We start from the raw sequence: 27,555 nt of genomic DNA, 5'->3' as shown, positions 1-27,555 counted from the left end.
TCCATTCATATAGTGCTTAGAGGGAAGACCTTTGTTTTCATTTGATGCGATGAAAAATATCCATTTTTCGTTTGAGTTCCAAGTGAATTTCAAAGGCTTGTGGCTGAGTCAGTGGCAAAGACATTAGAGTAACTCTGACTGTAAGTCCAGGCTTTCTCCTCACTGACCTGGTGTTACTGTCTGATCGTAATGTTCCTGCTGAAGATACGAGGGTAAAATTGGCAAGAATCTGCCCATATTGATTAATAGTAGGGAGAAGACAGTGTGCTACCCTTCTTCCAATGTGTGAGGCACAGCAGAACTTTTCAGAAGTATGTCTGGTGGACCACGGTGATCTCTACAGCTTTCTTGGGACTTGATGAATTGGGAGCCTCTTGTCCAACCTGTGGATTGAAAGCAAGTATGAAAAATAAAGGACACAAATAGGCATTTCTTTATGGTCCAACAAAGAGATGGCTTAGTACAGAACCCCGTAAAATTCCAAGGACACATCATTTTGCCTCCTTGTTACCCATTAATCTTAGGAAAAGTTATTGTGCTTACACTGAGAAAGTATCAGCAAGGTGCACTTATGTATGAGAAGCTGGTTTGTTGGAACCTATAACCTCCTAGCAAACAGCCCAGCCACCCTTTGCTTGACCTATTTGCCTTGAGTGGAAAGGGCCCTGGATGTGCAGCTATTTGGAATCCCAGATGCATAGGAATTCTACTTCATTCCTGGAATCCGGCCCGAACAATCTCACTGTGTTTGAGAAGGGGCAGGGACCTGAGTCAAAATGACTTAGTGACTAAACCACCACTGCAGAGATCTGGGGCAATGTAGACCCAGATATTTATTTTTTCATAATTAAAAATATGTATTTTTAATTTAATATTTAATTTGTTTTAAAATTTATTTTTGGCTGCACTGGGTCTTCATTGCTGTGCACAGGCTTTTTCTAGTTGCAATACACAGGCTTCCCTTGTGGAGCGCAGGCCCTAGAGCACAGGCTCAGTAGTTGGGCACAGGTTTAGTTGCCCTGTGGCAAGTGGAAATTTCCTGGACCAAGGATTGAACCCGTGCCCCCTGCATTGGCAGGTGGATTCTTTACCACTAGACCACCAGGGAAGTCCGTGGGCCAAATATTTTTTACTAATCCCATTACACTCTCATTATACCTGATTCATTCCCCATCTGATTTTGTATGTATTTTCTAAATTCTTAACTATTGTAGAACATAGACTGTAAACCTCTTGAACAGAGGGAACTTGGCACATAGAAGCTTTTTAGTAAAATTTTGTGGAAGAGGTGAATAAGCTAATAAGTACAGGAATTAATTTTAGTTCTGAATTTAGTTCTGTTTCTCGTAGCTGTGTGACCATGGGAAAGTCACATAACTTCTCTGAGCATTAGCTTAAGTATCAATAAGATGTAGATACTCATCCTAGCTACCTCTCAGGATTTTTATGAGGTTCAAATGTGGCAGTGTGTAAAAAATTGCTTTTTTAAAATTAACTCCTTCATCATTTAATGTTTATTTTGTTCATGGGAGAAATTGAATCAGAGTTGCTGTTACATGGTTACTTTTAACTCTGGACTAGTTTTAGTCCTCTTCAGGCCTGTTTCTTTCAATGTTCAGTAGAAATAATAATGTAGATGGGATTATAGAACTAAAAATACACCAAACTATAGAATTATACTAATTCCAAGGGCACATCATCTATTATCAGCAGAAACAGGATTATAGAAAATTGTAAAAATGACAAATATTTCGTCATTTCTTACCTAAAGTACTGTGGTAAGAAAGATTCTGATACCATGCCTGGGTGGAAAGAGTGCCACGCTTGATTTTTTTAAATTGAAATATAATTTTCATATAACATGGTGTACGTTTAAGGTGTGCAACGTTTTGATTTGATGCATTTATAAATTGCAGCGTGATTACCACAGTAGCTTTAGCTCACACTCTATTACATCATATAATTATCATTTCTTTTTTGTGGTGGGAATGTATATGGTCTAGTTTATCAGCAGTTTTGAAGTATGTGATGCAGTATTGGGACTGGAATCACAGTGCTGTGCGTTAGACTTCTGGAACATATTCAGCTTCTAATTGTACCCTGATATATTATGATTTTTTAAGTATTTCTTTAAAAATTATTTTCTTATTGTTATTTATTTTTTGGCTGTGCTGCGTGGCATGTTGGGTCCTGGTTCCTTGACCAGGGAAGCCCCTCCCCGATTTGGAAGCTTGGAATCCCAACCACTGGGCCACCAGGGAGGTCCCTTGATTATAGATATTTTCAGTTAACATGGAATTAAAAGAGTGGTAGCATGTGTCCCATCCTGGACTAGATAATCTTTGAGACTCATTCTCAGTGCTGTAATTCTACAAAAACAGCCACCTTCTTTAATGTAAAAAGTATTGGAGACCTCATCTCTTTGCTTCAGTGTGTTTTTGTAGATGTAGAGAGGGCACCCATCAATTTCTTATATTCAGAAGCTGCATCCAGCCTTTGGAGACATAAATTATGGGCTCTGTAGCTCTTACAATGTCAAGGACCTTTTTTTTTTTAATAAAAAGAGCACAAATATAAAAAGTACAAAATTGGATACAAGGCCAGTGTGCAGGTCCTATGGGTCCTGAATTTAAGCATCATTAATTTCACAGTAAATCTACCTCTACTTAAAAGTCTATCATAAGATTTCTGGTCCCACTCTAGCCACTCTGATTCATTATATCTGATCCCCAGAAGTAGGTATTTTCAGTAAGTACTCTATTGCATTATAGCAATATTGTACCTGCCCATTTCCTGACGCATAAAAGAATTACCCACATTTGCTTCACAACTAAAGCAGCTCCCTGTCTCCTAGAATTTATACATGAACCCCATTTTCTCCAGGCAAATGACAGCAGCCATACAGAAAACACTTTCCTTTTTGGGCTGAGTGTCAGACTGGGATTCAGCTGTCCCAGGTTGCTGGTCTTCCTTCCTTGGCCTTCTCCGTAACCGCTGGCACTGGCATAGCTCTCTGACTTGTTGACATCGACTCTGAAGGGGGAAAATGACTGGTATTAACTTCAGGTGGCTGGTATGCATCTGATTATCTTCCAAATCTCACATTAGACGATTTAAAGAAAATCATCTCTCTCGCTCTCTCTCTTTTTTTTTAACCATGTCACACAGCTTTCGGAATCTTAGTTCCCTGACCAAGGATCAAATCCAGCCTCTGGCAGTGAAAGTGCAGCGTCCTAACCAGTAGACCATCAGAGAATTACCAAATCACCCCTTCTAAAGAAAAGCAAATATTCATCCGTGTTGGCTGTATCCTCCCTAGAGAATGTCCAAGTACAACAGAGGAAAGGAACTTGCATTTAGTAAGCACCTTCTGTATGCCAGGGTGCTTCCCAGGTAGCTCAGGTCAAGAATCTGCCTGCCAAGCAGGAGACTCAGGTTCAGTCCCTGGGTTGGAAAGATCGCCTGGAGAAAGACAAGACAACCCACTCCAGTATTCTTGCCTGGAGAATTCCATGGACAGAGGAGCCTGGTGGGCTACAGTCCATAGGGTCCCAAAAGAGTCAGACGCGAGTTAGCGGCTGAACAGCAACCTATATGCCAGAAACCTTTCTCACAGAATCTCACTGAAACTTCTTAACCACCATAAGAGGCAAGTATCGTCAGTCCCATTTTAAAGATGAGGCAACTGAGGTTGGAGAAGGCAGACAACTTTCTCCAAGCCACTCAGCTGGTGAGTGTTGAGTGGCAGCTGTGTCCACACTCCAAAGTCTGTGCTTTTCTCATTATGCCCTCCTGCCTCTGCGATAGAAGGAGGTCTTTATAGATCAAGTCCAAGGACCCAGGACATCAGCAAACTCACAGGGCATGGCACTTCAAAAATGACAAACACGGTAATGGCGATTCCACTGACAAACAAGGTGACTGCAATCAGAACCTTGACCACGATGCTCCATTTCTTCCTCTTCTCTAGGTTCTCATCTGTGTCTAAAAAGAGAGAGAGGAGTGGACAGGGCGAAGTGAGAACTGAAGAGAGGGAAGAGATTGACCCTTTGACTTGCAGGACTCCTGGTTCTCAAGACCAAGAGGGGCCCAGCCTGATTCAGAGGCAGAAACTGAATTTCCAGTTCAGACTGAGAGTCAGAAGTTGGGATAGGCATCATGGCCTCTGCCCTCACCTCCTTTGCAGTGTCTTCCCAGAGTCACCTTTATTAGGATTTGGAATTTTTCCATGATCAAGTAGGATTGATTCTTTTTTAAAATTTTCAGTTGGAAGATAATTGCTTTGCAAATTTTGTATTGGGTTCTGCTGTACAACAACATGAATCAGCTATATGTATGTATATATATATGTATATATATATATATACATATATATATACATACACGCACACACATATCCCCACCCTCTTCTACCTCCCTCCCACCCCCCTCATCCCACCTCTCTAGATCGTCACAGAGCACCAGGCTGAGCTCCCTGTGTTATACGGCAGCTTCCCACTAGGTGTCAGTTGTATACATGGTAATGTCTGTATTTCAGTGCTACTCCCCCAGTTCATCCCCCAACTCCTTCCTCTGCTGTGTCCACAAGTCCATTCTCTGTGTCTCTATTCCTGCTGTGCAAACAGGTTCATCAGTTCCATCTTTCTAGATTCCATAGTATTTGCATTAATATATGACATTTGTTTCTCTTTCTGACTTGCTTCACTCTATGTAACAGGTCTAGGTTCATCCACCTCACTACAACTGACTCCAATTCATTCCTTTTTACAGCTGAGTAATATTCCATCGTATATATGTACTACAACTTCTTTATTTCCATTCATCTGTTGGTGGACATCTAGGTTGCTTCCATGCCCTAGCTATTGTAAATAGTGCTGCTATAAACATTGGGGTACATGTGTCTTTTTGAGTTATGGTTTATCATGGTATGTGCCCAGTAGTGAGCTTGCTGGGAGGGTTGATTCTTGTACGGCTTTCATGGGAAGCAAAGCTACACAAGGGAGTCTGTCTCCAGCAGCCCTCTCAGGATCTCTGCCCTTGTACCCCAGCACACATACCACATGGGATTAGCAAATCAACTTTTCTATGTTCCTTTCAATTTAAGAATAGGGGGCTTCCCTGATAGCTCAGTTGGTAAAGAGACCCAGGTTGTTATGCAAGAGACCCTGGTTCTATTCCTGGGTTGGGAAGATCTCCTGGAGAAAGGATAGGCTACCCACTCCAGTATTCTGGCCTAGAGAATCCCATGGACTGTATAGGCCATGGGGTCACAAAGATTTGGACGCGACTGAGCGACTTTCAGTAAATTGCCATCGTTTTGGAGTCATAAGCCAAATTTGGGGCCAAATGGCTCATAAGCATCTTGTTATTATTAATCTCATATTTACATTTCTCCTGTTGGAACTGGGGAGTAACCCAAATGGAATCCTACAGAATGTGAGTCCTGGCCAATTTAGGGAGGGCTATTTGTTAAAACAACGCAGATAAAAATGTGCTTCTTAGTTGTTGTCATCACTGTAATGATTGATTAGAGTTTAAACATTGTCTCTCCTCTGTTCACACATTGGATCTTACCCATCACACCAAAACCCTGTATGTTGTCCCCAAATCTGGCAACAAGGTGAGCTCACTTGTGTGGAGGTGAAGGATTATTAAAAGTATCAAACTACAGACATTTCTGGGACCTTCTTTACAGAGAAGCTGTTTGTTTGTTTTTTCCATAAGAAATGGAGTGATGTTCTCATGCAAACTTATGTAGCTTCTCTACTTCCAGGAAAATTCTAGGAGACCCAGGCTAGTGCTGGGGCTGAGAATTTTTCTGTGTGTTCTTGTCTCACCTCTACACATTCTGTACCTTGATTCAGAGGACTAGAAAAACCATCAACCTTTGTAGTTTTCTCTCCTTTTTTCCCAGGAGTTATGGAGGTAGTAGTGGAGGGATAAGTCTCTGATGAAGCCCCCATCACTGGATAGACCTTACACTGAGAGACCCCTGGTAAAAAAGCTGTAAAACAAGAAAGAAACAATGAAGGACAACTGAGAAAACTTTATCCTGCCTTTGGTTTCACCTGACAAAACCATGAGTTTACCCAGCTGATATATAGCTTCTAACTGTGGCTCTGTTGACCTGTCCATAGGTTTAAGGCGTGGGCCTTGATAACATGAAAGAATGAGTGAGGATATGGTAATAAGAGATATGGATTAAATCCCCTGATGCTTTTGACTAATGTAGGATCAGAATGAAGGAGTGGACCATGTTTTCTTGGCTTATCACTCATACAGCCATAATAATAATAAGGATGGGAAGGTATAGCAGTGTTGAAAGTCCCTTCTTTAAAAAAGATGGCTTCAAAGTCCAAGGAAGAACTGAAGTAGTATAGTTTGTGGCATGTCTGTCTAGTGAGTGAAGTCTAAGTCAATGACTGAGAGAGAAAGAGAAAGGAACTGGAGAAAGAGGAGAACTGGAAGAAGGGGAGACCACTCAGCTTCACGCACCCCTCAATTTCATTCTCTCAGCATGTATTTAAAAATGAAGATCTAGGGACTTCCCTGGTGGTCCAGTGGTTCAGAATCCATCTTGCAGTACAGGGGGATGTGGGTTTGATCCCTGGTTGGGAAACTAAGATCCCACGTGCCGCACAGCCACTAAGCCCATTTGGGTGCGACGAGAGTCCAGGCGCCGTGATGCAACGAAGATCTTGAGTGCCACAACTAAGACCTGGTGCAGCCGAATCAATAACCATTAAATAAATGGAGATCTAGCTGTTCCAGGGTCTGCTTCCATACTGTGGACATAGCAGCTGAACACACTCTAGCATGGGAGCTAGCAAAGGGGAAGGAGGGCCGAGGGAGGACATGGAGAAGCAGACGACAGTAAGTACAGTGAGTTCTGTGTTGTTGGTTAGAAGGGGATGCATGCTCTGGAAAGAAGCAGTGTAGAGCACAGCGTTGGGGGGTGCAGGTGGGCAGTGGTTGGGCGACCTGCAGGAGTTTCATTGAGAAGATGAGGACTGGATAAAGATGTGAAGGAGGTGAGAGCACTAGCCAGACAGATGCCGGGGAACTTAGGCAGAGGAAACAGAGGCCCAGGCTGGAGCATGTCCTGTTACAGTTTTAGAGGGAGAGCGCGTAAGCCAGTGAGACTGGAGTGGCGAGCACGGTGACAGTCGTAGGGGATGAAGGAGTTTCTGAAGCAAATGGATTCACGTCACTGGGCCTTGCAGGCCAGTTGGAGGACTTCGGTTCTTGTTCTGCTTGGAATGGTGATCCATTGCAAGTCTTTTTGCAGAGAAGTGACTGGATGGATGGCTTTGTTTTTAAAAATCCGTGGACTGCTGAGTTGGAAATGGACAGCAGAGGGGCGCCTGATAGAAGCAGAGCAACCTGCTGAGAGGCTCTTGCAGAATCCAAGTGAGAGATGGCAGTGACTCAGACAGCCGTGGAAAAGATGGAACGCGGACGGGTGCTGGCTGTGGTCTGGAGCCACCTTCACGTGCCTCCAGAATTGACCTAACCCAATTTGGACAGTGGTTCCTGTTCTATTTTTAATGGTCTCCTGTCATTGCCTATTAAATTAAGGTCCATACGTCCTACTTGACTTTTCTGAACTACTCTCCCACGTCTTGTGTTGATGTGAAAAATGACAGTTTTTTTACTTCAGAGACCAGTGGGCACAGTACCAGGTGCTGTACACGAATCACAGGGGAATAGTCCTATTATTATTTAATCAGGAAGACTGTTGGCAAAGATAAGCAGAGACAAAGAGCCAACGGGCTCAAAAGGAAAAACGAGAGAATTACGTAGAATTTTGTTCCTATCCTAGCATCAGTCAGTTCTTTGAAATGATAACTGATGTGTTTCCGGGTCAGATGAGATGAAGGTAAATAAATCTCACTTTGGACAAGTAACAGAAGTCCTCTGAGTTTTCGTTTCCTTATCTGCAGGATGGTTATAGCAAAAATAATTCTTGGTCTATGTCACAGGAGTGATGTGAAGATAGGTAAGAAAAACGAGAAAGCAGTTGTGAAAAACACCTAGCAAACTGAGTGATGTTATGATTGAAAGAGGAGGAAAGGGGAATTCCCTGGCTCTTCAGTGATTAGGGTTGTGCGCTTTTGTTGCTGAGGGCCCAGGGTTCGATCCCAGGTAAGGGAACGACAATCCCACAAGCAGTGTAGTGTGGCCAAAACATAAATAAATAAACAACCAACATTTAAAAACAGAGGAGGCAAAACCTAGAGATCCTTTCCCTGCATAGAAGAACTGTGCCCACTAGCCACAGGGATCATGGTATTTCAGTGTGGCTTTTCTTCTACCTCCTGGGAGACACTGTTTCAAAATCTACTTAATAGGCTTCATCGGTCAGTGTATTTCCAGTTCTTCCCAGCTTGTAAATTAATGTCCAGGACTTCCCTATCCCTAGCGGCCCAGTGGTTAAGATACCTTCCAACGAAGGGGACAAGTGGTCCGGGAAGATTCCACAGGCCGAGGGGCGTAACTAACCCCTTGCACCGTGACTACTGAGCCTGTACTCTAGAGCCTGTGCTCCGCAACAGAAGAAGGTGCTGTAATGAGAAGCCCGCGCACAGCAACTGGAGAGCAGCCCCTGCTCACTGCAACTACAGAAAGACGGCAAGCAGCAACAAAAACCCAGCGCAGCCGAAAATAAACAGAGTTCTAAGTTAATGTCATCCCTGTTGGCATCTCCTCTCTTTTATGCCTCCTCTGCTAGGTAACTGGGTGTTAAGGTGGAGCACGTTTGTAATCACAAAACACTCCATTCCCAGTGCTGATGGAATCGCAGCATTAGCTTTTCTTTGGTTAAGGATATTTGAGCAAGAATTCCCTCACTTCTAAAGAAACTCTATAAAAATCCAAATTGATGAAATGGATAACTTAGGAGATGATGCTTTCCTTTATTACAAAATAATTTGTTTTAAATAGGAAGCATTAGGTACGTTATATTTAAATGGAAATCTTAGAGATTATTCTGCAATAATATTAACAGCTTGAAAAGGCTATTTAAGAGGCCTTACATATTGCTGTGGGACTTACATACCTAGAAATTAGACCATCTAGTCAAATCTCTCATTTGTAGCTATGAAAACTGAACATTGGAGAAATTAAGTGATTTGTCAAAGGTGATAATATCAGAATAAACACTTGTTTGATGTCACTTCTCTTGTATCCCACAGTGTTACATGGAGTGAACAGATGGCAGGAATCAGTTATTACTAATCAAATGCCAAAGAGTTTAATCCATGCCCTAAAATTACATTTAAAAGATTTACATAGATTTGCCTAAAGAAGAGGCTAATCCATGTCCTTGAGGCTTTAGCTCCACTTAGGGGGCTTCTCTGGTGGCTCAGATGGTAAAGAATCTGCAATGAAGGAGACCCAGCTTCAATCCTTGGGTTGGGAAGATCCCTTGGAGGAGAAAATGGCAACCCAGTCCAATGTTCTTGCCTGGAGAATTCCATGGACAGAGGAAACTGGCGGCTACAGCCCATGGGTCACAAAGAGTCAGACACAACTGAGTGACTAACACTTTCACTCTCAACCTCCACCTGCCTCCAAGGATGTCAATTAAAAGTGAGTGCCCACCTCCCTCTCAACTTCCAGTCTCACCTTTGCCTGTCACAAGGAATCCAGCCTGAACCTTGGATGCAGGGGTTAGGTGACAGCTTGGGGGGGCTGTGCTGTTTCTGCAGGGAACAGTCATGACTCTCAGGTTCTTCAGAATGTGCTTGACCTTCTGCCTTTTTTCTGAATGTACAAGGTTAACTTTCACTTTGCTCCCAGAACCAAGACACTGCAAGATAGCCACAATCTGGTTTTGAATGAACATGGGCCTTTTGGCTTCTGCCTGAGCTTCTGAAAAGAGAAAAGCAAGAGAGGAAAATGAAGCCAGTTCCTAATCTGAATGGTGCCCTGCCAACCCACTTCCATTCACGGCCCACTGCTGTACTTTCTCCTCTTTTTCCATCAGGTCTTCCTCAGCATGTGTCTACAGTACTAAATATATAAGCCTTGCCTTTCTCCGTTCCCGCCACGGGTCCCCTGAAGACAGTGGTGACTGTAGTAAGTGCAGAGAGATGCTCCTCAGTTGTTTTCTCTAACACAGAGGGGCCTGAGATCTGCTTCCTCTTTCTTCACCCCATCTCTTTGATTTATGTTGCTCTGCCTTAGTTCGTAAGAGTTTATCTTTTTAAACAGAAGCTGATTATTTATGTATGTGGCGAAGCACATGCGATCTTAGTTCCCCAACCAGAGATTGAACCCACGCCCCCTGCATTGGAAACAGAGTCTTAACCGCTGGACCACCAGGGAAGTCTCCATAACAGTTAATTTAAAAATGGGTTTTCAGGAACCTCCCCGATGGTTCAGTGGTCAGGACTCCACACTTCCACTACAGGGGCGCAGTTTCCATCCCTGGTCAGGGAACTGACATCCCTGCACACAGTGTGGCCAGAAAAGGAAAAAAAAAAAAGGTTTTCAAGAAAGCCTCTCAGGGATTGATAGCTTTAGAATAGAATGTTTGAGAGCTGGGCTCAGAATGGGGGAGACAAGCATCTTTTGAAGGTGAAAAAAGTCCTGGAGTGGCAAAGTGATTCTTCAGGAAGGGCCCATTGCCTACCTCGAATTAGCTCAGCTCTGATGCTTCTCACATCCTTTGGGAAGAGATCGGGCAGTGGTTCCACTTGACAGCTGCTATCCCTGAGTTCTGGGGGAGGGGAAAAAAAGGTAAGGTTTGACTGGGTCCTTTCTCTTTGGAATTCTGGGCACTGGAGAGGCAGATAAAAAGAGAATGCAGTTTCTTCTTACAAAACTTGGGGAATCAGACATTTCCCCAAAAGAACTTTAAGATGTTTTATTTTTTGCTGCTCCTTGCAGCATGCAGGTTCCCAACCAAATTGTGTCCCCCTGCACTGAAAGTTCAGAGTCTTAACCTCTGGACTGCCAGGGAATTCTCAGAACTTTAAGATTTATGCAAGTGGGAGGTAGCAAAGTATAAATAAAACTGAATACCAGTTTATTATCCTTAGGGGGAAAAAAGATAAGTTAACTAAGTTAATGAAAGATGAACCGACTCATTCCTTCAGACACTGCTTATTATCATTTCCCCTTCCTGTCCCATCTACCTTCTTGTATTACAACTTTTCCAAGTTTATTTATTAAGTGTAGCATTGGACAAGGTATCTCTCTAGCTTCCCATAGAACCATAGACCACAGTTATGCTTTTTGGCACATAAATCACAGGGTTCTTCATTTGTTAAATTTGTTGCTGCCTCACCTCATGCTGTTTGGCCTTAGCTCTGATGAGCTAATTTTAGAGATGAACCATTTAGGACACTTTGAAAAATCATGTTTTAAATAAACAGTTATCAAAGAGCAGTTGCTGCTGCTGCTGTTTAGTCTCTTCAGTCATGTCGGGGTCTTTGCAACCCCATGAAGTATAGCCCACCAGGCTTCTCTGTCCATGGGATTTCCCAGGCAAGAATACTGGAGTGGGTTGGCATTTCTTTCTCCAGGGGATCTTCCTGACCCAGGGAGCGAACATGAGTCTTCTGCTTTGGCAGGCAGGTTATTAATAATCTGAGCCACCAGGGAAGCCCATGAAAGCGGTAAGTGGTACCATGCTACCCTCACATTACCTTTTCTCTCAGCTTTTCCCACCCAAGAGCATCCCCATCTATTAGGACATAATGCTTTAGAAAAGGAAGACATCTGGACATCCCTGGTGGTCCAGTGGATAAGAATCCACCTGCCAAAGCAGAAGACACAGGGTTGAACCCTGATCCAGGAAGATTCCACACACTGAGAGGCAACAGCCCCACAGCTACTGAGCCCACACTCTTGAGCCCGTGAGCCATAACTCCTGACTCATGTGCTACAACTACTGAAGCCCACATGCTCTAGAGCCCGTGCTCTGCAACAAGAGAAGCCACTGCAATGAGAAGCCTGGGCCACCACAACCAGAGAAAACCCACACACAGCAATGAAGACCCAGTGCAGCCAATAAATAAATGAATAATTTTAAAAAGGAAGACATCTTATGAAGGGTAATGAATTTGGGAGTCTTAGTGAAACTGTGACAACACCTTCCAGCAAAGAAAGCTAACAGTGAAAGGAATTTTAACGTTAGTTACATGAACAAAGCAGAAGAATGCATCACATTCTCTGAAGACTTCCTCCCATGAAACAGACAGCTGTCTTTCTGAGTTGAATATGTTCTATTTAGAGGCTGTCTGGGGGTGACTGGAAAGCCTCATGTGCTGAGTATTGCCTGTATCTTTATCTGACAGAATAGACCCCCAAACACTTTCTAGGCCTCTCTTAGGATTTCTCAGGACAGTCGGCTAGAAGAGTACTTACCTTTCTTGGTAACATTGTAGGATGTAATGATTAGGCTGAAAACCAAGATGGTATCCATGTTAGCTTGAGCACATTTTCCTTGTAGAGACTGTATGTGGCTGGTCTGACACCGCCACTCACAGCCTTGTCTCTGAATGCTTTCACTGCCCTAGAACTAAGTTTGACCCTGGGCGAGTCTGGTTCCACCCTAATTGATCTGCCACATTTTCTCAGGACCCAGGAATAGAGTTTATTGGAGAGAGGACCAAGTTTGCTTGTTAATGATTGATTCAGAATATCTTCACCTGACTTCACTGCTAGTGGAGACATAAGGAACTGTAATTAACTAGAGGTTTCCCCTGGAGAAAGGGCATAAACAGAGGTGATATGCTTAACAAATACTCGCAGGGAGACACGTAGACATTCGCACGCATGCTCACTGACATGAGCACATAGATTTACACACCAACATAAAGACGTGCCGAGATTTCTATTAAGGAAAAGTATTTCTAGAGTAGTGCAGACAACTAGGACTGATTCAGTGAGTTACACTGAAGAGGGCACTGGACTGGGAGTCAACAGAAGTGGGTTCCAGGTGAGACCCTGCAGTTAAATGTATCAACGTGAGAAAGCTGCTTGACTTCTCTGAATTACAGTTTTCCTCTGTGAATGGAGCATTCCAACCCAGTCATCTCTAGAATTCATTCACTGTTACACACATAAACTTACCTGAGCACAGATGTACCTGTCTAGTTGTGCACATTTTCACACTTCTGAAAAGTGAAGTGAGGGAATTCCCTGGTGGTCCAGTGGTTAAGACTCTGCCTTGCAATGCAGGGGACATGGGTTCGATCCCTGGTGGGGGAACTCAGATCCCACATGCGATGGGGCAGCTAAGCCTGTACAACTCAACTAGAGAGAAGCCTGCACACCTCAAGGCAGAACCCATGTGCCACAGCGAAAAGATCCCATGTGGCACAACCAAGACCCAGTGCAGCCAAAAAGAAACAATATTTACCAAATAAAAAAGTGAAGTGACTGTAGGTGGACCACATTCATATAGCTGTTGGGATGAGAAGTTGGGAGGAAGAGCTAACTGCACTAGAAGGGTGATACCGTGTGCAGTTTGGGAAGGCTTTCCTAAACATAACTGTTGTAGATTTTTCAAACATTGTATTTTTTTTTTATAAAGAGTATATATCTTGTGTAGGGAGCGTCCCTGGTGGCTCAGATGGTAAAGAATCTGCCTACAGTGCAGGAGACCCAGGTTCAGTCCCTCAGTTGGGAAGATCCCCTGGAGAAGGGAATGACAACCCACTCCATTATTCTTGCCTGGAGAATTCTGTGGACAGAGGAGTCTGGTGGGCTACAGTCCATGGGGTTGCCAAGAGTCAGACACGGCAATTACTATCACTTTCAACAGCACAACAGTCCATCTCGTGTAATACTTTATAGACCTTGTGGAAACATAGCTAGGGGGATCATAAAGCAGAAATGAAGATCTACTCAGACCCTCTGCCCGAGTCCAGAGGCTCTGCAGTTGCTCTACCCACTGTGAATGCACTTACTCCATTGGAACCAACATACGTTTGACTATACATAAGTTGGTTCTAGAGGCTGATGCTCTGATGATATAAAGGGAGCTTGATTCAAGGCACTTTCCTTAAGGGAGTTCATAAGATCTGAGTCAAATCATAATTTAAGTACTGTTCTGTTTCCTGACATTTAAATTCAAGTTGAAATCTGGCTAAATGGAGCATAAAGGAAAATCTTGGTGCGAAAACAGAAAGGACAGAGGTGTCCCTGAAAGATGTGTTTCCTGAAATGTGGAAGAAGGGGAAGAAGTGCTGAGCATGCAGCCGCAGTGCCTTTCAGTTCATTCCTTCATGCCGTACATTTTTTTTTTTCATGCCGTACATTTTTATTATGCGCTTGTTTTGTGCCAGACACCTTTCTCGCAGTGAGCCAGCCAAATCTGCTTTCATGTGAAACGATGAGAAGCAGACAATAAACAGTTGGAAATAAAATAGTGTGTGCATGCTTGGGTGCTCATTCCTGTCCAACTCTTTGCAACCCAATGGGCCTTCTGTCCATGGGGGGCTCTTTGCCTCCCCATGCCAGGCTCCTCTGCCCATGGGTTTATCCAGGCAAGAATCCTGGAGTGGGTTGCCTTTTCCTACTACAGGGGATCTTCCCGACCAAGGGATCAAACCCGTGTCTCCTGTGCCTCCTGCAGTGCTGGTGGATTCTTTACCACTGAGCCATCTGGGAAGCCCCCAAATAGGGTAGGGGGCTAACAAAAAGTAATACACAAATACATATACCAGATAATTAAAGATTGTGATAATTATCATGAAGTAACAGTGTGGTGAAGTGAAGGAGAACTGACAGAGGCCACTTTATTATTATTATTAAGTTACTTTTTAAAAAGTAAGTTTATTTATTTTTGGCTGCACTGGATCTCTGTTGCCATGCTTTCTCTAGTTGTGGCGAGTTGGGGGCAGCTCTTGGTTGCGGTGCACGAGCTTCTCATTGCAGTGGCTTCTCTTGTTTCGGAGCATGGACTCTGGAGCGTGTGGGCTCAGTAGCTGTGGCACCTGGGCTTAGTTGCTCCATGACTGGTGTAATCTTCCCGGACCAGGAATCACACCTGTGTCCCCTGCATTGGCAGGCAGATTCTTTACCACTGGACCACCAGGGAAGTTATTATTATTATTAGGTTGTGTTGAACGACTTGCAGGGTCTTAGTTCCCCACCCAGGGATTGAACCTGGGCCCTCGGTAGTGAAAGTTCAGACTGAACCCTGGACCACCAGGGAATTCCCAGAAGCCACTTTAAGCAGGGGAGTCAGAGAAGACTTCTCTGAGGAGGTGGCATCTGAGCTAAGGAAACCAGGAGAATGGATGTCCTAGAAGCCAAGAAAGGAGGGTATTTCAAGGAAGGAATTGTGAATTGATCAAACACTGAGCAGAGTGTATAAGGAGGATAGAAGTTCACTGGATTTAACAATTTTGTAACAGTGGTTTTAGCAGAGTTGGTGGAAGTAGGCGGGGGTTAAGAGTGAATTGGAGGTGAAGAGGCGTAGGTCATCTTTGAAAGACATCTGCCTATGGAAGGGCACGGAATGAAGCAAGCCCTTTGAAAGACATCTGCCTATGGAAGGGCACGAAGTGAAGCAAGCCAAATGGAGGGAACCTCAGCGCCTTAGATCTTCAATGGTCCAGAGCAGCACCGTCTCAGTTGCCAGATTCTCCTGGCAGGGCATGTGGGTAGAGAGTAAAGGGGCTCCATTGTTTTTCCTCGGTTTCATGGTTTTTGCTTACTAGTTCATTAATATGATTGCATGGTTCTCTGCTCCCTTCTGGTATCAGACAATTTTCCCTACTGTCTGTCTCTCTGAAATTTTCTGTCCATTAGTATCTGGAAGGCAATGGCACCCCACTCCAGTACTGTTGCCCCTAAAATCCCATGGATGGGGGAGCCTGGTGGGCTGCAGTCCATGGGGTTGCTAAGAGTCAGACACAGCTGAGCGACTTCACTTTGACTTTTCACTTTCATGCATTGGAGGAGGAAATGGCAACCCACTCCAGTGTTCTTGCCTGGAGAATCCCAGGGACGGGGGAGCCTGGTGGGCTGCCGTCTATGGGGTCGCACAGAGTCGGACACGACTGAAGCGACTTAGTAGTAGCCTGTTTAAGTGCTGCCACCTTGGAGCAGGTTTAGGAAAGGCTGTGAAGGCTATTCTCATTCTCTGTCACAAGGTGGCAGAAGAGCTCACTCTTTGCAAAAACAAAGCTTGTGCTAGGAGATCACCAATGCAATGGACACGAATTTGAGCAAACTCCGGGAGGTTGTGGAGGACGGAGGAGCCTGGCGTGCTGCAGTCCACGAGGTCGCAAAGAGTTGGACATGACTTATCAACTGAACAGCAACAAGCTGGGACAAAGAGAAGAGTTTTCTTTTCTTTGGCCATGCTGCAAAGCACGTGGGATCTTAGTTCCCCGACCAGGGACTGCACCCGTGCCCCCTACAGCGGATGCAGGGAGACCTACAGGGAACTCCCCCTACAGTGGAGGTGAGGAGCCCTAACCACTGGACCAGGGAACTCCCCAGTAGAGTTTTCTTTTATTGACTCTCAGACCCTTCGCAGAAGTCAGCCGGCAGGTTGGAGGTACAGAGAAGCTGGAGAGCTTCATTAATGAGTCAGAATATCCAGTAGTGGAAAAATAGACCCAGAACTGTTTCTATACTACTAGATTTTTTTCCCCCTTCTACGCAACGTTTTGAGTGGTTTTCTAAATGTTTGCAGTATCTGTAGAAGGGGTGATCTCACTCCTGATCTCATTTCCCCACCACAAAACTTCCAAGTTGAGGAGGAAAACAAGCTGTAAGATAGTGAGGTTGATGGAGTGTGAAGATGAGAGATGCGACTCTGAAGACAGTAGGAAGCTAGAGCTGATGGGATGAGTCTGGATGGGTCTCTGGAGCACTTCACCAGAAGTCAGGAGGTCACCTAGGTTCTGGATTAGGCTCTGTAATCGACTGAGTCACTTTGAGTAAGACACCTTTTCTGACTTCTGTTTCAGTTTCTTGAATGAGATGGTTGGACAAGATGTTTTCAAAGGGCTGTTCCAGCTTGAAAATGACTTCAGTGCTATATTCTGCTACTCTTATCTTTTAAGGGTGTGTATTTTTATTTGGGTTTATGTTTAATTTTATTGTGGAATATAGCATGTCTACAGAACAGTATATAGAACATAAGCATATTTTTTAAAGTATTTATTATTTATTTATTTGAATAATAGGCCTTATTTGCTGCTCTTGGGGTCTTCAGTTGTGGAATGTGGGATCTAGTTCCCTGACCAGGGATTGAACCCGGGACCCCTGCATTGGGCATGCAGAGTCTTAGCCACTGGACTACCAGAGAAATCCCAATACAAGCATATTTTTAGTAATAATAATATGAACATATGTAACCATCACCCAGAGTAACAAATTGAACATTGCCTGTAGCTTCCCTGGTGGCTCAGACAGTAAAGAATCTGACTGCAATGCAGGAGACCCGGGTTCATTCCCTGCGTCGGGAAGATCCCCTGGAGAAGAGAATGGCAACCCACTCCAATTTCTTGCCTGGAGAATTCTGTGGACAGAGGAGCCTGGTGGATTACAGTGCATGGGGTTGTGAAAGAGTTGGACACGACTGAGTGACTATCACTTTCACTTTCACAGTAGCTGAGAAGCTCTTCATACATCTATCCCTCTGGTCACACTCCTTTCCCTTCTCCCAGTCATTTGTCTCCCAGACTTTTTTAAAAAATAGTGAACTATCTATATATGTATCACTAAAATTACTTTTTAGTGCTCTTGTACTTTTTACCTGCTTTTGTACTTAGATACGGAGAAGGCAATAGCACCCCACTCCAGTACTCTTGCCTGGAAAATCCCATGGACGGAGGAGCCTGGTGGGCTACAGTCCATGGGGTCGCCAAGAGTCGGACACAACTGAGCGACTTCACTTTCACTTTTCACTTTCATGCATTGGAGAAGGAAATGGCAACCCACTCCAGTGTTCTTGCCTGGAGAGTCCCAGGGACGGGGGAGCCTGGTGGGCTTCCGTCTATGGGGTCACACAGAGTCGGACACGACTGAAGCAACTTAGCAGCAGCAGCAGCAGTACGTAGATACTTTTTACCTGCTGTTGTACTTATGTAAATGGATAGATCACACCCTATGTAATTTTAAAGTAAACTTTTTATTACATATAACACAAAGTGGATTGTCTTTGTGTTGTCTCCCAGTCACTACCCACCATCAAGAGTAACCATGATTCAGATTTTTACCATTGCAAATGAATTTTGCCTATTTTTGAAGAAACATACTCTTTGGTGTCTGGCTTTTTTTTGCTCAATATTGTGTGTGTGAAATTCTTCCATATTATTTCTTGTACCAGTAGTTTGTTCATTCTCATTGCTTTATAATATTTTCTGTATGAAGGTATCATAATTTATTTTTAAAAATTTTATTGGAGTATATAGTTGCTTTGCAATGTTGTATTAGTTTCTTCTGTATAGCAAAGTGAATCAGCCACATGTATACACATATCCCCTCTTCTTTGGATTGCACCATAGCTTATTTATCCATTCTACTGCTGAGAGATGTTGGGTTGTTTCCAGTTTGGGACCAGAAGAGAAAATGTTCCTGGGACACATTTGAAAGTTTCTCCAGAGTATAAATCCATAACTGGAAGCTGGGTTATAGCACATGCAGGATATGGTCAGCTTCACTAACTAATGCCAAACTGTTTTCTAAGAGGTTGTCCCCATTTACACTCCCATTGACAGTATATGAATTTCCTTTTGTCCTACAGGGGCCAAATTGCTTTCTTAGTGTGGTGCAACCACGGGGCTGAGCAGGGCCTGGCGAACGCTCACATTGCCAGCCTTTCAGTTCGTTCTCAGAAGCTCAGGCCAGAGCCACTCTCCTGTTTACTTGCTCCCTCCAAGTATGGGTAAAAGGTTCAGATGTAACCCCAGATCTCTGATCACATGCTCTGTTCCTCTGGGAATATTGGCCCTGGGCTGGGGTTGGGTAGTGAACTTAATACCATAATCAGTCCTGAATCCAACGAGCATCCACAGGATATTTTGTTCTTGTACTGAACATTAGTGCGACATGGAGAGGGGAATGGAGAGAAAGGGGGAAGTAATAGTTTTAGCCTGCCTCCAAGTTTTGTGTTAGAAACTTTACATTTTGGCTATAACATTTAATCCAAAACACAACCTTACAAGGTAGGTGTTCTATCTCAGTTTTATAGACAAGGAAACTGAGGCCCAGAAAGGGGGTCATTTGCTGTAGGTCACAGAGCTAATTAAGTGATGGCGTCAGGATGTGAAGCCTGGTTTACCTGATTAAAGAGCTCAGCTCTTTACAGTGCAGAACACAGAGAAGGCAGCGTCCCTCCTCTGTTGGCTAAGATCACCAATACCAAGAACCAGTACCTCTCAGGACTGCTTGCCTATATGCACCCCCAGAACTATACTAGTCAATTGATATGTCCATCTCATTCATTGATTTAAATTACATTTTTTTTCATTCATTTTTGGTTTCCACTTCTTTCTTTTCATTAAGAAATTTGGGCACATCAGTGAAGCAGGTCCACTGATAAACAAGACTCGTGCAGATTGCTTTCTACCTGCTGGTCTAGTATGTTAACTAGAGGTGAGATTTAAAAAGACAGGGACACTGAAATCTTCTATTCCAAGTTATAAGAGAGGGAAACTTGAAGACTGAAGGGATGGGACTTCCCTGGTGACTCAGTGGTAAAGAATCCACCTGCCAATGCAGGAGACATGGGTTTGATCCCTAGTTTGGGAGGATCCCACATGTGGCAGAGCAACCAGGCCCAGATGCCACAACTACTGAGCCTGTGTTCTAGAGCCAGGGAGCCACAACTACTGAGCCCATGTGCCGCAACTACTGAAGCCCGAACGCCCTAGAGCCCATGATCCTCAACAAGAGAAGCCATAGCAACAGGAAGATCGCGCACCACAGCTAGAGAAAAGCAACAAAGACCCAGCACATCCAAAAATAAATAAAATTTTAAAAATTATTTTAAAGACTGAAGGGGTGAAAAGAATGAAAGGAAGTTGAGTGATGGTTCAGTTTTCCTTGAAAGTAAAGGCTCTTCAAAAATTACTGGTGTTGTATTTTATTACTTATTGTGTTTCATAGATAATACTAGGGGCTTCCCAGGTGGTGCTAGTGGTTAAGAACCCGCACACACCAATGCAGGAGACGTAAGAGATACAGGTTCAATCCCTGAGTCGGGAAGATCCCTTGGAGGAGGGCATGGCAACCCTCTCCAGTATTCTTGCCTAGAGAATCCCATGGACAGAGGAGCCTGGCAGGTTACAGTCCATGGGGTCACAGAGAATTGGACATGACTGAGGCGACTTAGTAAACTAATGCTCAAAGTTCTCCAACCCAGGCTTCAGCAATACGTGAACCGTGAACTTCCAGATGTCCAAGCTGGTTTTAGAAAAGGCAGAGGAACCAGAGATCAAATTGCCAACGTCTGCTGGATCATAGAAAAAGCAAGAGAGTTCCAGAAAAACATCTATTTCTGCTTTATTGACTATGCCAAAGACTTTGACTGTGTGGATCACAATAAAGTGTGGAGAATTCTGAAAGAGATGGGAATACCAGACCACCTGATCTGCCTCTTGAGAAACCTGTATGCAGGTCAGGAAGCAACAGTTAGAACTGGACATGGAACAACAGACTGGTTCCAAATAGGAAAAGGAGTATGTCAAGGTTGTATATTGTCACCCTGCTTATTTAACTTATATACAGAGTACATCCTGAGAAACGCTGGGCTGGAAGAAGCACAAGCTGGAATCAAGATTGCCAGGAGAAATATCAGTAACCTCAGATATGCAGATGACACCAGCCTTATGGCAGAAAGTGAAGAGGAACTAAAAAGCCTCTTGATGAAAGTGAAAGAGGAGAATGAAAAAGTTGGCTTAAAGCTCAACATTCAGAAAACGAATATCATGGCATCTGGTCCCATCACTTCATGGCAAATAGATGGGGAAACAGTGGAAACAGTGTCAGACTTTATTTTTTGGGGCTCCAAAATCCCTGCAGATGGTGATTGCAGCCATGAAATTAAAAGACAGTTACTCCTTGGAAGGAAAGTTATGACCAACCTAGATAGTGTATTCAAAAGCAGAGACATTACTTTGCCAACAAAGGTCTGTCTAGTCAAGGCTATGGTTTTTCCAGTGGTCATGTATGGATGTGAGAGTTGGACTGTGAAGAAAGCTGAGTGCCGAAGAATTGATGCTTTTGAACTGTGGTGTTGGAGAAGACTCTTGCGAGTCCCTTGAACTGCAAGGAGATCCAACCAGTCCATCCTACAGGAGACCAGTCCTGGGTGTTCATTGGAAGGACTGATGCTGAGGCTGAAACTCCAGTACTTTGGCCACCTCATGCGAAGAGTTGACTCATTGGAAAAGACTCTGATGCTGGGAGGGATTGGGGGCAGGAGGAAAAGAGGACGACAGAGGATGAGATGGCTGGATGGCATCACCGACTTGATGCACATGAGTTTGGGTGAACTCCGGGAGTTGGTGATGGACAGGGAGGCCTGGCGTGCTGTGATTCATGGGGTTGCAAAGAGTCGGACACGACTGAGCGACTGAACCGAACTGAACTGAGGCAACTTAGTATGCATACATATATAATAGTAGTGGTGGGAAGTGAGGGTATTTATTTGGGATAGACAGGTGAGGTCTAAACATGTAGCAGGAGAAAGCTAAGTCAGACTCAGGAGAGATGGAGATGCTGGAGAAGCTGGAGAGACAGTAAGGCAGGAACAGGGAGTAAGCTCTCTAGGAAGGCTCTCCTGGGGTTGCAGGAGAGTGAGGTGGGAAATGTGAAGGTCCAAAGCTGATCACTGTGAAATGTGAGAATCCCAAGAACAGGCAAGACTTAAACATGTTAGCCTCCCTGCCTTCAGATAAAGGTCCACTTAAAATTTCTCCAGGTATTTAGTAATGAAGTGTATAGGACTTAGAAAGGGCTTAAAAAAATGATACTGGGGACTTCCCTGGTGGTCCAGTGGTTCAGAATCTGCCTTCTAATGCGGGGGACACAGGTTTGAATGATTCCTGGTCAGGGAACTAGGATTCCATATGCTCCGGGACTACTAAACCCTTGTGCCACAACTAGAGAAAGCCCACACGCTGCAAGGAAGACGCAGCAGAGCCAAAAGAAAAGATACTGGAGGTGTCATGCAAGAGGCAGCCAAGTTTTGGTGACTGCCAATTATAGATAGGACAGCTAGGCCTTGGCAGTGTCTGCAATTGGATAATAAGGAGGGAGGAGAATCTGAAATGCCTTGTGAAAACTCAAGTGTCCACGTGAAAACATTGTGTGGAGCCTCTGTGGCGAACTCTGTCTTTCTTGTTGTGTAATCTTGCCTTTCATCATCAGGACCAGACTTAAAAAGCTGCCTTCCTGCGGACAGTTTCTGACCTTTTGGTGTGAAGTTCCCTCAGGCTCTTAATCCTGGACAAACCTGCACGGCTGACCGGAGTTGAAGAACACAGTGTTCTGATCAGGTCTTCTTGTCTTTTTTCTCTTATCTTACGACTAGAGCCTCTGTTCTGGTCAAGGCAATGACTTTCTTGAAGTCTGTCCATCTGTGAAGTATCCTTCTGGAGGTTTTTGCCTCCCATACGCGACCTGAAGACGGACAAGCAGACGTTGGAAGCAGAGAGGTCTCTGAGGTACAGAGCCAGCATTTATTTTCAGTCAGTGAAGCCCGTACGAATATCTCTACCTAGCTATTGAGGGGAGAAGGCAGTGGCACCCCACTCCAGTACTCTTGCCTGGAAAATCCCATGGGCGGAGGAGCCTGGTAGGCTGCAGTCCATGGGGTCGCTGGGAGTCGGACACGACTGAGCGACTTCACTTTCACTTTTCACTTTCATGCATTGGAGAAGGAAATGGCAACCCACTCCAGTGTTCTTGCCTGGAGAATCCCAGGGACGGGGGAGCCTGGGGGGCTGCCGTCTCTGGGGTTGCACAGAGTCGGACACAACTGAAGCGACTTAGCAGCAGCAGCAGCAGCTATTGAGGGCTGTACCAAAGTGTAAGAAATGCTCTCTGCTTTTAAGACAATTAAAATTCAGCTAGAGAGCTGAAACCAACATACCCACAAAAAATTTTTAGCCCAGTAAATGCTGAATCATGTGGTGGTGACCAGATTGCTAGTAGAATTCAAAGGAAGGGTAATCAGTAGGAGCTGGAGACATAAAAGAGGTCTTCTTTGAGAAAATGGGACTCCCACAGACTACAGAAAAATTCAGAAAATTAGGAAAGAGGCAGGACAAGTTTGCCAGCATAAGCAAAAGTAAAGATAAGCATGGCAGGAGCTGGAAGCCAGATTAGTGTAAGTGTTCTGTATTGGGGGCCAGTGGGAAATAACATCGTATTATATCCCCTGTATTGTGCTGTTGTTTAGTTGCTAAGTCATGTCCGACTCTTATGCGACGCCATGGACTGCAGCCTGCCAGGCTCCTCTGTCCATGGGATTTCCCAGTCAAGAATACTGTCCTAAAGGTCTATCACTGACTCTGCCATTTAAGGAATTTGGAATGGTGGCCAGACAGCCACCAGGAGAGGGTGCTCTTTGAGGGTCCATTTACTTTTTAAAAATAATAAATATTTTCTATTTGTTTATTTTTATTTTTGGCTGTGCTGGGTCTCAGTTGCTCCTCGTGGGCTTTCTCTAGTTGCAGTGAGTGGGGAGCTACTCTTCCATGGGCTTCTCATTGCGGTGGGGCTTGTGGGCTCAGTAGTTGTGGTGCATGGGCTTAGTTGCCCTGCAGCACGTGGGATCTTCCCGGACCAAGGACTGAACCTGCATCCCCTGCACTGGCAGGCAGATTCTTAACTGATGGACCACCGGGGAAGTCCTATGGGTCCATTTTCTATTCAGGCACATTCTTTCCCACCTTGGTTCAGCTTTGGCCTGACCTGCCAGACTTTTCTGTCTAGTTTGTGCAGGTGTAGGACATGTTGTTCTTCATTGGAGACACTGACAGCAAAGAGGGAAAAATAATGATAAATCCTAAACTATTGTTCTTTAACTCCAGGGTGAATAATTACTGCTTAAAAAAAAGAGTCTGAAGTGAGGCTGGTAATCTGTATTTTTAACAAGCACCGACTGATTCTGTTTCAGGTGGTCAGTGGAACATATTTTGAGAAAGACTACTGCAAACTGACGTTGACAATGAAGTGCCAAAATGCACTGGACAGTCACACATACTGCTTATGTATTTCTGGACTTAGTTTTGAGAATTTATCCTCTTTTTTGTACAGCTCTTCTAAAACTTACATGGTTATCAATTAAAGAGCAAGATCTAGACACTCTGTTTTGGTGTTTAGTTTTGTCTTCCCAACTAGATTGGGATATCTTAAAGATAGGTATGCCCTCAGGCTTTTCTTATTTGCCCCATAGTAGGGTAACAGACCATCTTTAAGGCTGGAATGCTCAGGGGAAAATCCCTGATACCTTAATCTAACCTTCTTTAAAAACCTGGAAGCCATTTGGTATTTGGAAACTTGTATTCGTTTTTTTAGGGCTGCCATGATGGAGTATCACAGACTGGGTGACTTAAACAATAGAAGTTTATTTCTTCACAGTTCTAGGGGCGGTAAGTCTAAGATTAAAATGTCAGCAGAGTTGGTTTCCTCTTAGGCTTCTCTTTTTGGCTCGTAGTTGACCATCTTCTCCAGCAAAACAGCCACATCTGGTAAAGGCTTCATCAATTGTGATTCACAGATGGTCTTCCCTCATTGTGTGTCTGTGTCCTAATCTCTTCCTATAAGGTCCCCGGTCATTTGGAATTAGGGCCCACCTAATGACTTCATTTCAGTTCAGTTTCCTCTTTAAAGAGCCAATCTCCAACTAATATTCTGAGGTCCTGAGGGTTGAGACTTTGACATATAAATTTAGATCACAGTTCAGTCTGTTACAGCCATTATGGCACCTAGAAATGTGCCACTCTAAGCTCTCCACCCTCTTAACTCTCCTCCACCACTTCTTACAGACATAAGCTTGTGTGGCAAGTACCTATGGAACAGTGCTCAAGAGCCTATAGTGGAGATGGGCAGGTTGTGGCATGCACCAAACAAAACAAGAATCCGGAGTTGAAATCCAGGTGAACTGTCTTAAAGACACAGCTTTCTGCCCATTCTTGGTCCAACTGTTACTTGAGAAATTAGATTACTATATCCTTTGTAAACAGTCTTGGTGTACCTTAACTCATCCTTCATTTTCTTTCATTGTAGCTCATTCATTAGGTCTCTCCTTGGCTAGTACTTTACAAAGCTCAGTTACTTCAAATGTTCAATGACGTCAAAAGCAAGACATGTAAGGGCTTGCTGAAGGTTCACATAAGGACAGTTTCTGAGCACAACCCCCTGGTTCTGCAGTATTACTAAGGCTGATAAACAGCAACATCACTAAGAAAGAATCTATTAAGTAGTAGGAACTAGGAAAGGTAGATGAAAAATAAGACAAATGACCTCAAGATTTTTAGTTCTTTGTAAAGTCGCTTCCTTCATGGCAGCTTCATAGGGAAGAGACAAAGTTTCCTCTTTCCATGCTTTTTTTTTTCCCAATCAAGTCAAACGTCTTGTTAAACAGAGAGGCCTTGCTCAGTTGTCTTTATATTCTGATTCTCTCTTTGTTCAATTGACAGGTGCATTTAATGACAGTTATTGTGAAACTTGGGTGACTGCTCTATGTAAAGTTAACAATTTCCTCCTGAATGTGTTTCTAGTCTCTATTCTATTCAAATAGGTTGGTAAACTCTTGGAGAAGTCACCACCTAAAGGTATGATGAGGGCTTCTAGAATACTCTTCCCTGTTGACCAGCCTTCCTATCCCTGCTTCTGCTTCCCTCCAAGAACTTCTGACCTCAGGTTGTGTATTTCTACCCTGTTCATTCTTTGCCCCCTGGCTCAGGACTTCTTCCCACCAAACTGTCGTTCTCTGTACCACTCTTGGTACAAGCTTGTTAGCACAAGCTTGTTAGCAGTTCAGAAAAGTACCCTGGGCAGGATTGGAAAGATCTCACTCTTTCTTCTGAAGTTTAATTTTCTCTAATTTTCTTTCTCTCCTGCTCTATAGTTTTACTATATGTTTGGATTCTTTCCAGTTACTGGAAAGAATTAATTTTCAACACAGAATCACCATGAATATCTTGCTGTAAAATAACTGGCAAAACTAGAGAAATCGGCTGCCTTCTTCTCAAAGACCTGGTGTAACCACCGTGGACATGGGGAGGCGCGCTCCTTTCCAAGAAGCCGGGAGTTGGTTGCCGTCTAGGCTCGGGGCAGGCGCAGGAGCCTGTCCTTTGGCACTCTGCCCTTCTTACTGAGCTTCCTTCATCGAGGCTTCCCCTCAAGTGCTTCAGGATTCAGCACCTCAGACTCCTTTGGGGTGGGCCACCCAGCGAGGCCGGTTGTCTCAGAACAGGGCTTGTTTGCCAGCACGAACTTGGAAACCAGCCTGTGTGATCCTGGGCAGTTCATGAATGCGATACCCTCCGCGTCGGGGCACGGGGATTGAACAGGGTAAGGTCCTCAAGCGGCCTGCGCACCGCCCGCCTCGTTCAGTCCTGCTCGATCCAGGGCTCCCTTCCCGCGCCGCAAGCCGGATGGTCACCGCGCCATTCCCCCATTCCCGGCTTCGCCGGGAGGGGGAGCCGGCCGGGTCGCCGGCTCGGCACCGCCCCCGGAGAAAGGGCCGGCGGCCACCCGAGACCCGCCCGCCCTCTAGCCGCTGGGCCCCGAATGGCAGAGCGGCGCTCGGACCATCCGTATCGCCTCACGTCGCCCCGCCCCGCGCCGTCCTCCCATTGGCTGTCGCCGGGCCCTCGGGGCCCGCGCCTCTCTTCTTGGCCGGCCAGACCGCGCCGCCGCGGGGAGCGGGGTCGGAGGTGAACGGCCTCGAGTAACCCCGGACGTAGTCACCTCTTGGGGCTCGCCGGCTGAGGTGGGAGCGGGGGCGGGGCGGGGCGGGGCCAGAGCTCTGAAGCCCCGCCCCTCCCCGTGTGCCGGGCCGGCCTGGTGCTGCGCGCCTGTCAGCCATCGCCGGAGCTACCGGCGTCTCCTCCCGCCCAGCGCCGTCTACACGCAGGGGTCCGGGACCGCCGGACCGCGGGACGCCGCCGCCGCCGCCTTGAGGTGAGGAGAGGAAGGCCGCCCCGCAGCCTGCGATTCGGGACCGGGAGAGGCCGGGGCCCGGGGAGGGGCGGTGGCTGCTAAGGGCCGCCTCCCATCTTCCGCCGCACGCGGCCCGGGCTCCATCCCGCCCGGACCCGGTGCTTGGCAGCCCGGCTCTCCCCGCAGTTCTTCTGGGGCTTCGCGTTTCCCTCTGGGGGAGACGTGGAGGGACCTGGGGGGGCGTCTCCGGGCGTCGGAGCTCAAACCCCGGAACCGGGAGGCTTAGAGCCCAGGGCCTCTAGGAAGGGGCTGGTGTGTCTGCCTGGAGCGGGTCCCCCCATCCTCCCGCGCCAGCCCCGGCGTGGTCTGATCCCTTCCAGACCCCAGTCTCCAGTGCGACCCTGCGCTGCGGAGAGGAAGGAGATCCACGTGGGGAAGGGGGGGAGGGTGTTGAGGGCT

The 27,555-nt window shown here is 45.3% G+C and overlaps 2 protein-coding genes across 8 annotated transcripts in view; one reads left to right on the top strand and one right to left on the bottom strand.

Annotated features, from left to right (window-relative positions):
• Positions 1-27,555, top strand: part of ACACA (acetyl-CoA carboxylase alpha) — a 286,531-nt gene that overhangs the window by 21,621 nt on the left and 237,355 nt on the right. Inside the window, exon 1 of one of the 6 annotated variants that reach the window (XM_070772629.1) lies at positions 22,629-22,646. The exons of 3 other annotated variants lie outside the window; for them this stretch is intronic. The gene's annotated coding sequence lies outside the window, so the exon portion shown is untranslated. Of the gene's footprint in view, positions 1-22,628; positions 22,647-26,966; positions 27,118-27,555 lie in introns of those variants that run through there. 2 more of the 6 variants (XM_019981249.2, XM_070772627.1) reach the window with 2 other exon arrangements.
• On the bottom strand, positions 7-12,513 carry C19H17orf78 (chromosome 19 C17orf78 homolog). Of its 2 annotated transcripts, XM_019981246.2 has the most exons (7): positions 12,376-12,513; positions 10,637-10,723; positions 9,628-9,873; positions 5,879-6,004; positions 3,860-3,984; positions 2,911-3,033; positions 7-383 (listed from the first exon to the last, which is right to left on the bottom strand). In XM_019981246.2, the coding sequence occupies exons 1-7, from the start codon at positions 12,431-12,433 to the stop codon at positions 306-308; spliced, it is 843 nt and encodes a 280-aa protein (XP_019836805.2). In that variant the 5' UTR covers positions 12,434-12,513; the 3' UTR covers positions 7-305. The 2 variants fall into 2 exon arrangements, with proteins under 2 accessions (XP_019836805.2, XP_019836806.2); XM_019981247.2 differs by lacking the exons at positions 7-383; positions 3,860-3,984; positions 5,879-6,004 and having other exon boundaries at positions 2,922-3,033.

The sequence above is a fragment of the Bos indicus genome, chromosome 19 (genome assembly GCF_029378745.1).
Source record: "Bos indicus isolate NIAB-ARS_2022 breed Sahiwal x Tharparkar chromosome 19, NIAB-ARS_B.indTharparkar_mat_pri_1.0, whole genome shotgun sequence".
Taxonomy (NCBI): domain Eukaryota; kingdom Metazoa; phylum Chordata; class Mammalia; order Artiodactyla; family Bovidae; genus Bos; species Bos indicus.
This window is presented reverse-complemented; position numbering and strand designations above follow the sequence as displayed.